The sequence below is a fragment of the Gigantopelta aegis genome, chromosome 3 (genome assembly GCF_016097555.1).
Source record: "Gigantopelta aegis isolate Gae_Host chromosome 3, Gae_host_genome, whole genome shotgun sequence".
Lineage (NCBI taxonomy): Eukaryota > Metazoa > Mollusca > Gastropoda > Neomphalida > Peltospiridae > Gigantopelta > Gigantopelta aegis.
The window spans coordinates 51,851,016-51,869,109 of record NC_054701.1 but is presented as its reverse complement, the minus strand read 5'-3'; the positions used below and the strand labels follow the sequence as shown (position 1 = coordinate 51,869,109).

Genomic DNA, 18,094 nt, shown 5'->3' with positions numbered 1-18,094 from the left:
TACAGTGAATATTAATATATTACAATTTGAAATATGATTATTAGTTTAGGTATCAATGCGCATCCGGCTTCTCATCCCCTTACCTCTGCCATTTTGTTCGCCAACTTCCGATTTTTTTCGCTGGGTTGAAATTAATAGTACCGTCATACAATTTCGATCGACATGTTTTCGATACTGTTTGTAACTGCATGTATCGCGAGATTATGCGAGATATTACGTCACTATCAGCCTGAACATAAACAACGAAGTGTGTTTTTTCTCTCAATATTAAAAATGCTTTAAGTCAAGCTGCCAACTTTATGTTTTAATTATAATACCATAAATAGTGTGCATGTTATCAGTTTTTCGAAATGTAAAATTTTGGTACTAATGATATGCCTCACATAGCGAAATCCAGGTATCACAAATCCCTGCAAAGTTATCGTCTGCAACGCCGACATCTGACCTGCCAAAGTTCGACGATATACCACGTGATCATTACACTGAACAATAAAATTTATAGAAGGCTGGTTGGGTTACCTCTTATGTCATTCACAGCAAAGTTCTTTTTGATAATTCTGGTGGGGGCATGTTTACATGTGCATTTACATTTACTACAAATAAAGGTGGAATTAGATTTTTTGAAAATATGTAGTTCTGTATCGCTGTCAGAGTACTTAAGGTCACAATCTGAATTTTGATGTCGTTGATACGTATAACAAGATGATTAGACATTAACCTATGACGAAAACCTAATGTAAATATGTTTTCAGTGAACACTGTCTATTGGTCTGAAAATTATTCAATATTTTTTACGAGTTACAAACATTTTATGATTTTATTTTCAAAAGAAGATTTTAATGTAAATTAGACAAAAATAGACAGCCAATGAAACTATCGAAAACATATGACGTTTGTGAAAATATAGCAGAAACACCTGTACGACTTAGCAGCTAGTTTTTTTTGGAGGAAAACTTGGCATTCATGGGAAATTATCGGCTATATCGTGATTCTGTCCCGTCAAATAAATATACGGGAATATTTGTATTCTCGGAACCGGCGTGACGTCACACGGCCTAGTTACCGATCATCCGGGTTTTTGGGGGTGAAGCAAAGCCTTAGTGATTACAGGTTTACATAGAATAAAGTTATCATATTAACTGTTTACATGCCTACGTCTTATGTGTATTATAACAGCTTGGGTTGCCATATAAGAGAAACGAACAACGGGAATCTCAATTAGTATAATCTATATTTAGTACCGATGTGTTTCCGTGTACTTTGAATGTCGAGGGGACAGGGCAGGTTGGGCAGAATTTAATTTTTGTTGATGCAATTTTCAGGTAATGTTAATTATAAATTTTAACAATTTTGAAATGATAAGATAATTATTAATATAATAATATGATGTGGGCTACAAAATATATAATTTGTATTTATAATAAAATTTGTATGCATGATTAAGTTAATTATTTTTATGATTTAATAATTATTTTATTTCCAAATAATATGTAATAATTAAACAATGGCGAAGTTGTTACTTTACAAGTTCAAAATTACAATAGTATTATTGTCATATCTTATTATACATGTATAGATGTATTGGCAACAGTATAATGTTCCACTGAATACATTCTTTTATTCTTAAAACAAAATACAGTTTCTTGAAATAATGAAATGCTTTTGTTTTTACAGATTGCAAAATTACCACATGATGTTGCCCTTCCTTACCGGTTGAATGCAGGCAATAAAAAATAGCAATAATAAAATATAGCCATCCTCAGATCTTGGTATCTAGGGGGAGCAATATCTCTCTCTACTTACCCATCACACCTGAGATTAGTTTCAAGGAGAATAATATATAGTTTCCTTTGGCATGTGAATTTATATACATGTAGTATCAATATGGTAATATTTTAAATTGCCCCCCATAAACTACATTAGGGAGCAAATAATCAGTTCCCTCAGTTATTTTCATGTCGAGAGTAGTATCCAGGCCTGTATAGAGCCATGACCTACTTTCCGTGACCTTGACCTTGATGACGTCACGGCCTTGTGCCGTGACCTCATCCTACTGGCCCTGACCTACTTAGACTGACCTTGACCTTGATGACGTCACGTGACCTCGTCCTGTATAGAGCCATGACCTACTTTCCGTGACCTTGATGACGTCACGTGACCTCGTCCTGCCGGGCGCCATGACCTACTTTCCGTGACCTTGATGACGTCACGTGACCTCGTCCTACTGGCCCTGACCTACTTAGACTGACCTTGATGACGTCACGGACTACTGTGCAACGTCCTACTGGCCCCGACCTACTTAGACTAACCTTGACCTACTTAGACTGGCCTACTGTACCGTGTGCAACGTCCTACTGACCCGGCCCTGACCTACTTAGACCGGCCCCTGACCTATTTAGCCCGGCCCCGACCCGTCGTACTTAGCAACGCCCGTGCTATCCTGTCTGTGGGATCCCTTGCTACTAATGGGAAACTGTAGCGGGTTTCCTCTCTAAAACTGTCCAAAAGTATGTTTCACATCCAATAGGCAATGATTCATAAATCGAGGTGCTCTAGTGGTGTCGTTAACCTACCACATCTAAGGACTCGGCCCGACGCCAGGTAGTGTGTTTAATTTTAGCCCACTGAATGATGAATGGTTATCACTGTTTACATCCGGGAAGCGGTGGTATCCTATTTTATTGTTGGTGGCAATACTGAACTAGAAGTTACATTCTTAAAGACGTGAAATAAGAAATGATTTAAATGTGTAAAATAGAATTCTCGCTCTACCCTATCTGATAGCGCATTCACAAGATTATTATGAACTAACCTATTTCGTCACTTCATTCCGCGCTTCGCCGCTCGCACATATAACGGTTTTTAAATGACAGATTTTGTTAACATGCTTTTAGTAGTCAAGTGCGAACGACTTCGCGGTCCAGCGCTGAGGGTACGTCGTTCGTATCTCATGTGGGGAAATTATATTTTTCTATTATTTTTTAAACCAAAATAATAATTTATAGTTTGTTTTTATTTTACTTATTTACTTACTTATTTATTTGTTTATTTATTTATTAGTTACGATATTTTTTTCAAGCAGCCTCTAATAACCCTGTGGGGACGGGACGTAGCTCAGTGTTCCCTTGATGTGCGGTCGGTCTGGGATCGATCCCCGTCGGTGGGCCCATTGGGCTATATCCAGCCAATGCTCCACAACTGGACAACGGTATGTACTATCCTGTCTGTGGGATGGTGTAGGATCCCTTGCTGCTAATAAAAAAAAAAGTTGCCCATGCAGTGGCGACAGCGGGTTTTCTCAATCAAAATCTGCATGGTCCTTAACCATATGTTCGTATAACCGTAAATACAATGTGTTGAGTGCGTCGTTAAATAAAACATTTCTTTCTTTCTTGTATAACCATAAATAAAATATGTTGAGTAAATAAAACATTTCCTTCCTCGTAAAATAAAGATTAATTGAACACAAATATTTTATTTTATTTTAGCCATAGGAAAAGAAAGACATATTTGTCTCTAAGAAAGGAATGTTTGTTAAGAAGAAAGGCATATGTGTTAAGGAGAAGAAAGGAATATTTGTTAAGGAGAAGAAAGGAATGTTTGTTAAGGGAAGAAAGGAATGTGTGTGTGTGTGTGTGTGTGTGTGTGTGTATGTGTGAGAAAGATCCCCAGCCCATTGCTTTGAAGAAAGAACGCGTGACTGCAACTGAACGCTCCGACCTAAACTATGATCTTTTAACTACATTTTAAACACAAGTATTTCCCTAGAGTACAAGCCTTTTTACAGGGCTTTTTTAATTACCAAATAGGTAAATACAGTGGTCGATCTAGGATCGATCCCCGTCGGTGGCCCATTAAGCTATAGCCAACTAGTGTATTATGTCTGGTATATCAAAGATCGTGGTATGTTCTGTTCTTGTACACACAGCTCTTGCTACTATAAAGTAGCGGTAGTAATATCCAATCACAAATCTAGTCATAGAGTAAAAACACACAAAAACAAACGCAATGGTTTGGTTTTTCATTTATTTCTAAATTACAAATCACTGACACATATATAAAATGGACACACACTGGGTTACATCGAGAGGCCTTAAGGGCGACATGTGAATAATATGAGTGTTCATTTCTCTCTTCATCATCGTCGTCCTCCTCATCGTCGGTATCGTCGTCGTCTTGTTCATCCAAATATTCGCCGATCCATGAACGATACTGATTTAATTTAGAACGAATCTGTGGTCTCACATCTTTGTCTGGATTCACAAACTGTAAAATGTTTCTGGTGTTGGGACCTTTGTCAAAGTAATGCATATAGGTCAGGAAGCGAGAGTACGTGTCTTTAAATAACTTCCATTGCAATGTCTTCATGTTTCTTTCAATGGCATCTTGGGACATGTTTTTTTCTTCGTAGCGTTTCCTCTTGCTTTGGAGATAGTCACGATTGATGTCGAATACACGTTCCACCATGAGACGAATGCCTTCGTTTTCCAGGTCGGGCGACGGCTCTTCTTTTTCATTTCCCTCTTCGCACGTTTTCACGTGTCGCTGCAAGTCGCTTCCGTCTTTAAAGACCAGACCACACGTATCGCAAGACTGCATTCTCTTGACTTTTTTCAGATAGGGTTCTACCTCATCATCTTCTCGTCGTCCACTTTCGTAGGCGGGTATGCCTGGTAGTTTCTCTTGAATGCGTTTCTTTGCATGATTTGCATGTAGAGCTCTTTCTTCGTCGGTGGCTGCAACTCTTCTGAGACATTCGCCGTTACGTTCGTGCTTTTATACCATTCGGGACGGCCCCCGTCTCTAAACCATTAGGCCGAAGACGCCAATGTTCGGGCGTGGTCGGTTTCAAGTCCACCAAGAGATGTCCGTAGGGCCTGTGGGTAGCTTCCTCAAACTGATGCATGAATGACGAGTATTTCCAGGATACATCTGCCGTGCCAAAGTCAGAACTTGCTGCTTGTCGATGGGGGGTTGTTGAACAGCGCTAGATAATGGCAGTTTCTTCTCTGTGTCGGGTCCTTGCTGTGATACAAGTTCTGGTTGATGGCAATCACAGAGAGGTTTCTGTGGTGGACTTCCTTCTGTGAACAGGTCGGTGATGCGAGGGTCTTTTCCAGCTGTAGACATCAAGTCGTCCAACACGATGAGATTTCTGACTCTGGGATCCAAATAACGATCCTTTTCCAAATTCTCAGGTATGCCTTGAACAAATTTCACTCGAGCAACCATTTTGATCGTATCATAGAGGGGTTGCCATCGTTTGTAGAGCCAGATGACGCGCTGGGGAGGCGGCTGGATTTTACTATCCCTTAGCAGTTTGTACAACAAAACTGTCTTTCCACACGACGTGGGTCCCGACACGATCATGGTGAACGGATGTAACAATCTTAGGGGCTGCTGCTGCAGCGGAGCAGGAGCTATAGGAGCCAGAGGAGCAGGAGCTATAGGAGCCAGAGGAGCAGGAGCTATATGAGCTAGAGGAGCAGGAGCTATATGAGCTAGAGGAGCCAGAGGAGCTATAGGAGCCAGAGCAGGAGCTATAGGAGCTATATGAGCCAGAGGAGCAGGAGCTATAGGAGCCAGAGGAGCTATATGAGCCCTAGGAGCCGGAGCAGGAGCTATACGAGCCAGAGGAGCCGGAGCAGGAGCTATAGGAGCCAGAAGAGCAGGAGCCATAGGAGCCGGAGCAGGAGCTATAGGAGCCATAGGAGCCTGGAGTTGAGCTGAATGGAAGGTCTTCCAATGACGTAGCATATTTGATGGTTTTGAAAAAGTCTTTGGACATACGGGACACGATCTTTTGTTCATGACATGTTCCGGAATAAACCAATTCTGATTCATGATGTTGACTGTTGAAGTGTTCGATGTGAACTGACGATGTTGAAACTGCCATGCCCCCTTTTATAGCCTTCTCAGAAATGCTTGTGCCGTTTTTGCCCAGTCTGCTCTCGTCGTTTCTGTTCCACGCCACTCTGTTCTCGTTTCCGTTTCAGATCGGCCATGGCTTGCTCTACCACCTGTTGCGTTGGGGAGACCATGACAACATTGGGTGTCGGGGACTTGTTCTGTTCCTCTTTTTCTTTTTTCCACGTGGGATCGTAGAGTTCTAGACATCGATCCACACTGTACATGATCTGACTTTCCCCACCACGTTGCACTGGAAAATGAGGTTGAAGTTTACCTTCTGCCTGCAGTTTATAGAAACGGGTCCACTTATCCACGTCGGGTACATATAACTTGTACTGGTCTGACATGTTGCTCCTCTGAAAGTTCTACCTCAAATGACGAGTTTTCCAAAACTATTTTACTTATATACCTTATGACGCATAAAGATATGGTACAGGAATGTTTGAATGTGTGTGTGATACGTATGAGCAGTGTCCCTCCTCCCAAGCACAAATCTCATCGTGCGAGCTCCCAAAAATAATCGTTACCAAAATATTACCCTTTACCAGTGTTACTACCATAGGGACACGTCCAGAGACACACTCATGGACCCAGGACATAAATAAGAAAGCAAAACCTGTTATTCACGGTTTTATTCACAACATACAACATGAAAACATAGCACACAAGTGTCTAAAACATTTAATGTCTGAACAGGTTGTTCACATAAGGACATCTTGGAGAGAGTCTGTAATGTTCCATCACTGGATCGTCTGTCTTCTGCCATCGGTAGGCACGTAGTCTGCAACAGTAACAGACGACTGCATCGTGGTCTCCCGTGTAGTAGAAACCGGCCTGGGCAAGTTATTTTGGTTTTTGACGTAATTGTATGGGCCACCGAGCATACGTCAGCATCCGGGCATAGAAATGTCTCATTTCGGGATGATGACAGAACAGGTAACGTCTCGAACAGCAGTCTTCTTCATCCCAGGCAGCGTCTGTGTCACGGGCGGCATCTGTTTGATCTGTGGCTTCTTTGATTTCACCATCTTCATCCATATTGTCACGTGTAGCATCCGCTTGATCCACACAATGAGTACTCTTCTTCTCATCTTGTTTGCTAGTCACACATTTGATTGTATGTCTTTCTGAACATTTGCAGACCAAGACGTCGTCCTCGTCGCTGCTGCTGCTGCTACTAAGACTGATCGAATATCCCGATGCCATCTTCTTCGTTCCAGATAGAGTGCAACAAGACACAAGAATGTCAGAATCATAAAACACGTCTGTTCTCTAGTAAAACGAACGTAGATCTGGTCGTTTTCGGCTAGCGAATGACAATTAAACCGTATCTAGCCTTTTTATACTCTTTCGTGTTAGTCTAAGTAGGTCAGGGGCCGGTCTAAGTAGGTCAGGGCCGGGTCAGTAGGACGTTGCACACGGCACAGTAGGCCATTCTAAGTAGGTCAGGGGCCAGTCTAAGTAGGTCAAGGCCAGTAGGACGTTGCACACGGCACAGTAGTCCGTGACGTCATCAAGGTCGGTCTAAGTAGGTCATGGCGCCCGGCAGGACGAGGTCACGTGACGTCATCAAGGTCACGGAAAGTAGGTCATGGCGCCATTGGCGCCATACAGGCCCTGATACTACTGTCGAGGTCTACAACCTAATAAAACATAAGTGTTGCCTCGTCGAACAAACATGCAAATGTTTTAATAATAGGGTTTAACCAGGTATATTTAGTAATAAAACACAAAAACTTACTTGAGTAAATAATGGTTAATATATATATGTATAATATTGGTGGTGTTTTATATCTAGTTACAATGGATATTGCAGATATTTTCTTGTTCAGTCTTATGCTGTATTGGAATTGTTATTGCAGTTCAATTTAAGTAATATCTACAAAACTAATTTTTAATAGTATACAGCTGGAGAAAGGAGGCAAATATGGTTGTTAATAAACTGATCTATATCGGTATGCCTTCTACTAGACTACACATATTTAACCTAAGTTGCTTTTAACCCGGGTTAAATTACCTCATGTAGATGCACTTATGTAGCATATTCAAGGAAAATATATGAATGAGATAGTTAAATGCTATATTCTCCATGTCAAACAGTGTTTTCAAAATGGAAAACAAATATCAGATATGGCAGTTGACCATTCATTTTATTGCAGGTAATTTCTAAAGCAGATTAATATCTAATATCTGTATCCATTTGTATGTTTGACAGACACAATAAAAGTTATATTTTATGTAAGCAATGAAAACATTTTTTTTTTTACGGATTCGGCAATCTCCGATTGAAAAAACCCCTCTTATTTGGCGCCAAATTTGTCACGTGATCAGAACGGTCATTCTGTCTTTTATTTCCACTATCGTTTGATATTGTCCTCAGTTGCAGATATAATTGCTTGAAACTGATGATTTTTACTTTCTGTTATTCTGTTTATTCAGTAGTTCTTTATAAAATATTGTAAACTTTTAATTTTGAGGGGATATGAACGCTTATAAAAACAACGGAAGTGGTAGTGTTTATCATTAAAGTCATTTATCTTGAGTGCCAAATAATATATACACCGTCTTTACAAAAACAACACTACTTTTTATCAGCTGGCGATATTTTATCACAGCGATCGATTCATTCGATGAAGATGGAAATAACAAAAATGTATCTGACATTAGATCACTTTACAAACATCTTTATTGTTTTTCGTATATCTTGAAATCTTTATTAAAAATAATAATATTAAAACTGATCGGTCCAGCAAAACCGGAACTGCCCGTGAATGTCAGACCGATATCATCTTCGGTTCAATTAAAAGACGAGTCTATTTATAAACCCCTTTGCACTTTTTTGTAGGCAAAATAAGGAGTATGTCTTTTCTCAAAGTTTACCAACACAAAACAATATGGTAACCAAGCTACTCCTCTCTCTCTTTTGCTTTTTTGCTTTTGCTTTTCGTTTATTGGTGTGGGTTTTTTTTTTTAAGGGTGTGGTGCCGAGCGGCCGCCCTCCTTTAATTTTCACCCAGCGAGAACACTGATATATATATATATACTGAAACAAAGGCACACACACATTATTTACCCTCTGCACCAAAGTAAATACTAAACACACGGAGGGGGGGGGGGGGGGGCTATATTTTCTTACTGCAGGCCTGCTACAGACACATTTGCCAAAAAAAAAAAAAAATTAAAGTTAAAACAAGAATTTAGGCCTATATTATAATTATTATATGTGTGTAATTTAGCAGTATAAACTTTTATTTTAAAATTAAAAAATAAATACAAGTATAGATAATATCCAAGAAACTATGATTAAATGAAAAATAAAGACCACACAAATTTAATGATAAAGGAATACTCTTTATTCAAGAACTGGATGCATCGTTTTGTTGGGGGGGGGGGGGGGGGGGGTGGTTCATGGAAGACGATGGAATTGTGTATTTTATTTACAGTATAATGTGGGATTTTTATCACTGCACATGCTTTAACCATTTTGTTTGCTAAATTAATCTCTGTTGGTGTCAACAAGCAACAACATTAAAGTCAACGTAGTCACATTCTGTGAGGGAAGCCATGGAATTCCATCAGGTTTGTCGTTTTAATGACCCTACCCACAAGCAGCGCCTAGTCTCTTCTTTTGGAAATTTGTAAAACGATATTTTTTTTAACATCATGTTATGGTTTATGCAGCCAACTGCACAACATGTGTTAGGCATCGTGACCGTTAACTGTTGTAAATGATCGACCAAAGTTGCCTCATTTCACTATCAAACCATACGTAACTAAGGAGAAGCTTCACCGCGTCACGTGATAAACAATGGCGGCCAGGGGTCGAAGTACCCGTATGTTCGGTTCTGAGAATTACTTAAAATAATTTCATAATGAAATGATGTCAGTTTTCATACATTATATACTGTTACCATTAGATTATGTATTGTGTACAATTTATCGATTAGTAGAACCTTTTAAAAAAATTATTTATGTATTTTATGTGATACAAATATTTCATTTTATTAGTTTTTGTTGTTGTGCATTCATTTATCGTTTGTTGTGTTAATTATAAATTTTTTATTATTTAAATATAATTAAAATATATAAATATATTTCATGAATTTGTATGTTATTATGGGTTTATTAGTTCATTCATTTTCCCGGTTTTGCCAGTTTGTTGTTGGGCTGTTGTATCATTAAACATTTATTTTAATAAATATACTTTTCATTCTTTTAACATTTAAATATTTATTTGAAGTCTTCTTCTGTTTAAAAATGTTCTATAAATTTTAATTTTTTCTGTGTAACGGGCCACCTAATTCTGTAAAGGACCAGGCCTCGAAATTCGGTGTTAAAAGGGCAGGCTATAATAGCCTTTAAAAATCTAGGAAATGAAGGGCACCAAGGCTAACCTAAAAGGCACAAAGGCTACGTTCATACATTTTCAAAGGGCACCAAGGCAGTCTTTTTTAGGAAGTCAATTTAACCAGAAAAAAACTTTTTATCTGTAATTCTGTTAAATTGGTCATTCATCAATAAATCAAAGTATTGTAGTGGTGTCATTAAACAAAACAGTATTTTAATTTTTTTGTGGTGTCCTTAAAGACACCTTTGGTGGAGAGAGATTATGACGTATCTGGTCTCCTTGAACAAACACTGCTGCTGTTCCATCTCATTACAGCAGGTAATGGATCAAAGTCCACTGGTTTCGGACCATCTGAGCAGATGGACTATGACTGAAAGAAAATTATATTTGAATGGCTGGACAGTTATGTTAAAGTCTTAACATTAAAGAAATAAAATAAAATAATCTATAATAAAAGTAGATATGTTAATTTTATCTATTAGTTTGTGAAGGTATCTCCAGAGAATCACTGTAGAATACAGGTACTAAGTTTCAGAATTAACCAATCAAGATTTCTATTTCAGTTTTACAATCTCATTAATTTAAAAAAAAAAAAAGAGAAAAAAAAGACATCTTTATTATTTTGTGGAGACTACCAAGAGAATATGTGTATTACGTTTCAGAACAATACAATTAAAGCTTTAGGAAAAGGGATGAAATGTTCAGTGTTAAATTATTTGAAATACAAATAATTAAATAAATAAATGTTCAAACCAAATCATTTAGGTTTTTAAAAATTTAATCTTTATATTATTTTTGTTGTAAATTCTATATTTAATAATAATAAAGAAAATCCACCCTAATTTCGACTTTTTCGCCAACAAACATAATTGTAATAACAAGATTAACCAAATGACCCATATAATTATAGAATAAAAAATGTGGAGGGAAATCCCATTCTGTCATGTGACCGTATCCACAAAAACGTAAACATTGTCGAAGGACACCATGGCCTATTTTCTTAAGTATGTGTTCAGCATTTATGGATTATTTTTAATGTGTGTGTGTGTTTTAAATGGAGGTTGAGGGGTGTGTGTGCGTGTGTGTGGGGGGGGGGGGGGGCAGCGATGGTTTTTATACACCCCTATCCCATTTTTTTGCACCTTCTTACGCCGTGCCCTGGACCCAATCACTGGCAGTGTTAGAGACTGGACCCAGACTAGACATGCCTGTACGTTGAATGGATATGAGCATAACTAATTTGTTTGAAATTTGAATCATTAACACGTGCTCTTATTAGGTACCACGGTAATTGATGACACACGAGATCGCATGACAGTACGGTAACGTGTGTGGCGATTAAATGGCTTTTATTACAAACTGCTAAATACTGTAGGCCTATAGAGGAAAATATATCGTATTATCGTTTATTTTCCAAAAACAACAACGTGCGATCTCAACAAAACAATCGAGGATTTCTCGATACCACATGCACAGACTACAAGTTTTTACCGCATGCAAAGGTGAAGGTCATCTGAAGAAGACGTGGTACAATTTTCGTTGTTGGCTACTGCTTAGGCCTAGTACCCAGAATTTATTAATATACACGGGTGTAGCCTGTAGGAAGATACCAAAAAGTTGGGTGGGTGGGCACACAGACACACGTGTCACGGGGATTCTATAATTCCCGTAACTGAGTAAAACACGATTATCAAAATATCTCTCCTAACTGTACATCTATTAGATCTCTCTGTAACAGGCTGTTAAACCTAGTATGGCTCGTCTCTAGGTATGATCAGAGATACGATCTTATATAAAGTATATATAATATAGCACGTTAGTTCTCTAGAAAACACAACAAAAACACAATACACTTTGGAATCTGTATTAATCTACGCTGACAAATGTACAGCCGTAGTAGTAAATTAATAACAGCAATAATAACAACCCAGAACTGATCACTTAATTAGTTAATCTCTAGGTGTCTAGTTACACAATATGCGAATCACTTCACCGTTACACCACACCCACACGCGTGATAATTGAGAAACGCTTCCAGGAGAAGTTAATTAATAAAGGAATTACAACACCATTCCTAACTGGTTAATTTATAATTAACCCTTACTACTCGTTCAGTAACGTGTGATAATTTAGAACGCTTCTTGGGGAACTTAATTAATAAAGGAATTACAACACCATTCCTAACTGGTTAATTTATAATTAACCCTTACTACTCTTTAGTAATCTTGTAACACAGAATTAATACTTATCACAATAAAGACAATAACCTACAGTGTACCTAGGGTCTTCTAGGATGACTGGCTAAGCTTTATATTACCAAATACTCATATAATGTTAGAACAATAAGTCTACGATTTACTTCGTCAGATGACCGAAGACACTGTCTAAAGAATATTGGTATAATACAGTATTAAAATATTTAAAGTCACATCAATCACATCAAGGTTATACACAGAGCAGAAATGATATTTACCAAAGTCCAAACGGACTAACGTTCCCAGGAGCCGTCCTAAATTCGTTCTCCTAGATATCTCTAAATCCTAGCTATTTATTCCAAAATCAGAATTGGCCTGGGGGAACAAGGCGGCACCTCACGTATCATCTCATAGTCTGACTCTCTTAGAGTCGGTATTATTTCTCTCTGATCGTCAGACTACTGACGCCATCGTCGCCAAAATCACGGTCGTCGAAACCGCACTCGCAGAGGTATTACGTAACTACTCGCCACATGGCCTCCACACCTCGCTAAGTGCATATTCGAACGCAAGAATCGCGCGAGAAGTATTACGTAACAAGTTGTCCACCTGGGCTACGGGCAATAAACTGCACACGGCACCCTAACACAATTAAAAACGCCACAGGCGAAACAAATTAAGAGCATGTACCGTGACAACACGTATAAAATTAATATATAAACCATCGATGCTGCTACAAAGTACCCCCTTCCCCGCTTCCTAAGCCAGTAATGTATAGGCCTATCAACTGCTGAGCATGGGTAATAATTAAATAAACGGAATATTAAAGAATAACCACAAACATTAAACAGTTCACATTTATTTCAGTGTTTCAGTTAATTGGGAATAAATTAATTTGGGTGATTTTAGCATGGGTCCGTTCAATAGGCTAATAAACATTAAAACTATAAGTCTGTCCCACAGGGAACGCCTTTTTTATTACTATGAAATTTACTACAAGTTATTCATTTCTAAGCCGATTGATTTGTAAATTGCACACAAAATTAGTATTGTTTTGTTATTTCCAATACACTTTTACTTTTCTTGTTACGTCAAACAAAACTGAAACTAATAGCAAAAAACATTTTTTATAGAATGATGGACAGACTTTTTTATAATTTAAAAATTTGTCATGAAGAATATCGATAACAATAGCCCCACGTTCAGCCAGCAAACATTTGTCTAACATTCGTGAACTATTTGATTGGTTCTCAACGTGACCATTTGGTTTATTGTGAAGCGCATAAACCAGTCTAGAGGACTTTTTTCCGCTCGGTCTGGTTGAACGCAGATGACATTTAAATAGCTAACAATAATAATAATCTTTTTTACCTGAAATAATGAACAAGTTTTGACAATTTTTGTCTTCTTTAGTCTACTTTTTCTTCTTTTTCTTCTAGGCATGGTTTAGCCTATTTTGAAAAAAAAAATTGCCCCGGGATTCTTTTTCGGCTATTTACGTTTTTTTTCGTAAATGTACGACGTTAAAACTTTCGGCAATTTACGGTGGAGTTTTTTCCCCGTAATGCTGTACGTTTCAACCGTAATTTATCATTTGTTACGTTCGATGTGCAGTTATAATACATGACCAAGAAACTGTATACAAACACTACCGAGGAACATCAAATTCGTGCATGTTTAATGTTTTAAAATAAAAGTTAGGGTTATACAAGTTTAAAAAAAAAAACATACACAAAAGGGGCACCACGGCAGGTAATTAAAAGGGCACGGTTATTCATAGCCGTAAAGTAAGTGGTATTTTTGAGGCATCACGGCAAAGGCACAAGGCAGTACGGCAAATGCCGTGGAGCCGTCGTGAATTTCGAAGCCTGAAGGACCATGAATTAGTTCCCCACATTCGATATATATAGCATAGGCGTCGATCCGGTTTTAATTTTACATATGATACATATACATATATTTTTATTTTTTTGCAGGGGGGGGGGGGGGGGGGTCTAGGTGTCTGGCGAAGCCCGACACCGCGAGCGCCGTAGGCGCGAAGCCCGTGGCGGGGGGTCTGGAGGCCCTCCCCCCGAAAATTTTGGAAAATTGACCCCTTCTAGGGCTGTTCTGAGGTGTTTTCTGCTGGCTAGCCGAGCTGCTTTCTGACAAAATATTTTTCGCCTTAATTATTGTGACTAAACTGAACAAATGGTATATAGATACAATATAACTTTATTGGTCAAATTTCTTAATTCAAGTACAAATAATGAACATGAATAAAAACAATGGTGCCACTGATGGTATTCCAACAAGTCTTTAATGGTCTAAAATTTCCCCAAAACACTACGCCGTGTATCGCTCGATCCATCGACAAATTCAATTGCGATATCTCGTGCAGTGCACTCGGCAAGACGATTTCTGTGCACATGACAGACCATCACGTGGTTGAGACGCTGCTGGTTCATAGTGCTCCGGAGCTACGTTTTCACCCTGCGAAGTGCGCTGAATGAACGCTCGGCAGAGCACGAACTTGCAGGCGATACCAGAAGGAGACGTAGTAGGGTTGACACTTGCGGAAACAACTTTCTAACTTCTGGTACCATACTGCGAAATGTGATGCGCACATTGTCCACGCTGGAGTGCTCGTACTGTCGGCAGAAGAATGTCAGCTCCTGCTGCAGTGATTCAGACAGTTCGGGGTAGCGAGAAACGACGTCTTCGTCTACGACACCGGTGGTGAGCATGTCGGACAACTGCTTGTATGAGGTCAAGTCCGTAGAGGTGAAGAAGGCATCAATGTTAGCAACAGCACTGTCAACTGCCGCCACATACTGCACACGGAAGAACTCCTCTGAGCTGGTGTGCGTGTGGGATTTTTCGCCGTCATTGTATCGTCGTGGAATTTTCCGAGTGCGCGGCAAGGAGATTGGCTCAATGTTCAGTTCTCGAATTTTGTCAGTTGCCGTCTCAAAAATCGCGTGGAACTCCATGTTTATGTCGCGCCGATAAAACAGAAGGTTCTTGCTAACAACAGATGCAGCAGCTAGCATCCCATCAACAGTTGTCTCTGCCCCTTGTAGCACTGTGTTGAATTTTTCGAGGCATTCGATCACTGGGAGAGATGCAACCAGACCAAGTACACATTTCGCGGTAGACAGGAGGCTGTGAATGCCGTTAGCCCTCGCTGCTGTGCTGCTGCCAAATGTAGATGATGCCTCATTCAGTGCCTCCAGCACGTGTGCGTAGTTGCTAAGGACGGCTCTAACGGCAATCCCACGTGACAGCCAGCGTGTTGGACAAAGCGGCTTCAGGCGTGAAGGGGAAGGGCTATCATCCATAACTTGCAGATCGAGGTACAAATTTTTAAATTTGCCTGATGAGTTGTAGAAGCCGCCCAGTTCCTGCACCACGTTAAGAGCATCGCGAAGGAACGGTGCACTCTCGATGGCCTTCGCACAGATGAGGTGCGTGATGTGTGCACCGCAATGCGTGTAGTTTGCCAGTGGTTGTACTTTCTTGATCAGTGCTTGGCAGCCTTGGTATTTGCCCGACATATTGCTGGCTCCGTCATACGTTTGCGCTCTCAGATGCGTGATTGGGAGGTTGAGTCTGAGCAACGCGTCTTGCAGCATATTGCTGAGGCTGGCACCAGTCGTCTCAGATACGCTGTACAGACCGATAAAGTCCTCGTGAACGTCGTAAGCGTCGTCTATATATCGCACGCATATTGCCTCCTGTTCAACGCCTTGGATGTCTTGGGTTCCGTCGACAATGACTGCAAAAAGGCCCACGTTCTTGCAAATATTTCGCAGCACCATGTGTGCCATGATTTTTAACAGTTCGTTTTGCACGGCAACGCTTGTGTATGAAGTTGTGCGTGTCAACCACCTCTGTAACACGACGTCATCGTTGCTCCGCAGCTCTAACAACTTCATGAAGTTACCGTCGCTTGACTCTTTGCCGCTTATTGCCAGTCCCTGCTGCGCTAGATACTGGACGGTCGTCACAATCTTCAGCAGAGCGTTGCGCGCCTTCGTTTCTTCTTCAAGATGGTGCGTACTTAACTGTGCGTCAACGTCGTTGTTGGAAGACCGGAATTTCAGGTTGCTATGAGAAATCATATGTGCAGATGTCTTTTCGTGGATTTTGAATTTCTCAATTGCCTTCTTCCAGTTGCAAAATCCCTTGGAAACAAATGTGTCCTCTGAACACCGCGCCATGCCGGCCAAGTCCATGCATGCTGCTTTAGCACAAGCAAAGCAGAGTACTCCGCTAACGTTAGCGTCAAAGTGGAGCCATGGAAAGCTATCGAACCACGCGCGCTGAAAACATAGCGTTCGTTTAGCGAGCCGTTGCACCGGCATGCAGTTGACGTCCCGTGGCTGGTACGGCACTGGCGGTAAGATGGGCAACCGTGTCTGAGAAGTGACTCTTTTCTCTGTTTTTTCTTTAACATCTTCACCAACAACTTCGACATTTGAATCCGGTGTCGTCCCTACTCGCAACAGAGTCTGGGCATGGCGTGGTATGGCAGTGAAGAACTTTTTAATGTCCATGGTAGTTTTTCTACGGTATACTATCTCCGTTAGCGTTTCGTCCTGGACGATGCAGTTTGCCAAATAACCTGCGTGTAATTCATCAAATTCGAATTGTTGTATCAAATAGCATGTCAAAATAACCGGATATAAGCCTGTGGGTACAATGATAATTGACGAATACATTGTATGCAAAATATTCGTTATTAGATTCCTGGAGACTGGAGTAGTTGTTTTTCCGACGATATAACCACGGCCGGTCTATAACAACTAAACTAGTGACCATCATCTACCCAGCGCGCATGCGCTATTGGTAGTTTGATCCGATGTCCTTGTTTCAAAATAAAATAAACGCATTTTTTTCAGAATAAATAAAATAACTAAATAATTAAACAATATTATTTACTTGACAAATTAACAAATATCGCTAGTAACCATTATTTATATAACTTTCGTTCCGTCTTTCCTTTACGTGTTTTATTTTATTATTAATTTCAAATGTCTTTCATTGGGTTTTTCAAATTATAAAAAAGTAGACGCCAGTACTGAACATTTCTGGTGTTACATTTTTATAGACTTTCTGCCCCAACACTTGGGTATAATTATTTCAAATTACACATCACTACCTAAGTTTATAGATTGATATTTCTATTGATGATGAAAGGAGAGAGAGAGAGAGAGAGAGAGAGAGAGAGAGAGAGAGAGAGAGAGAGAGAGAGAGAGAGAGAGAGAGAGAGAGAGAGAGCATATACACTTAGTGACATAATGCTAAGAGTAAATCAGCAATACCTGTTATTTATATGAAGTTCGAAACCAATTAGTCAATTTCAGTATAAAAGAAAGAACCATTAAGTTTTAAGTTATTTTTACTTAACCAATAACGCATATTTAGATACCGTATAACCGGAAACATTTCGAGGTTTTTCATTTTCGAGGTTTGGTAAATTTGAAATGGGCGTGTTTTTATTTTCATGTTTTAGCAAATCTGGTTTGCGAAAATTTTGTTATTGTTGTTAATTAAAAGTTTAACATCGGCTTCGAGTTGCTTAAAATCGCCGGAGCATAACGTGAAACAACAGAACACTCAATTGCAAGTGGATAAGGCGGTATCCTATTGGCGAGAC

The 18,094-nt window shown here is 39.5% G+C and overlaps 1 protein-coding gene across 1 annotated transcript; it reads right to left on the bottom strand.

Moving 5' to 3' along the window:
• Nucleotides 1-6,821: 6,821 nt before the first annotated feature.
• On the bottom strand, nucleotides 6,822-16,991 carry LOC121368714 (zinc finger MYM-type protein 1-like). Its single transcript, XM_041493460.1, has 2 exons — nucleotides 15,041-16,991; nucleotides 6,822-7,009 (listed from the first exon to the last, which is right to left on the bottom strand). The coding sequence occupies exons 1-2, from the start codon at nucleotides 16,989-16,991 to the stop codon at nucleotides 6,822-6,824; spliced, it is 2,139 nt and encodes a 712-aa protein (XP_041349394.1).
• Between the last annotated feature and the right edge of the window lie 1,103 nt (nucleotides 16,992-18,094).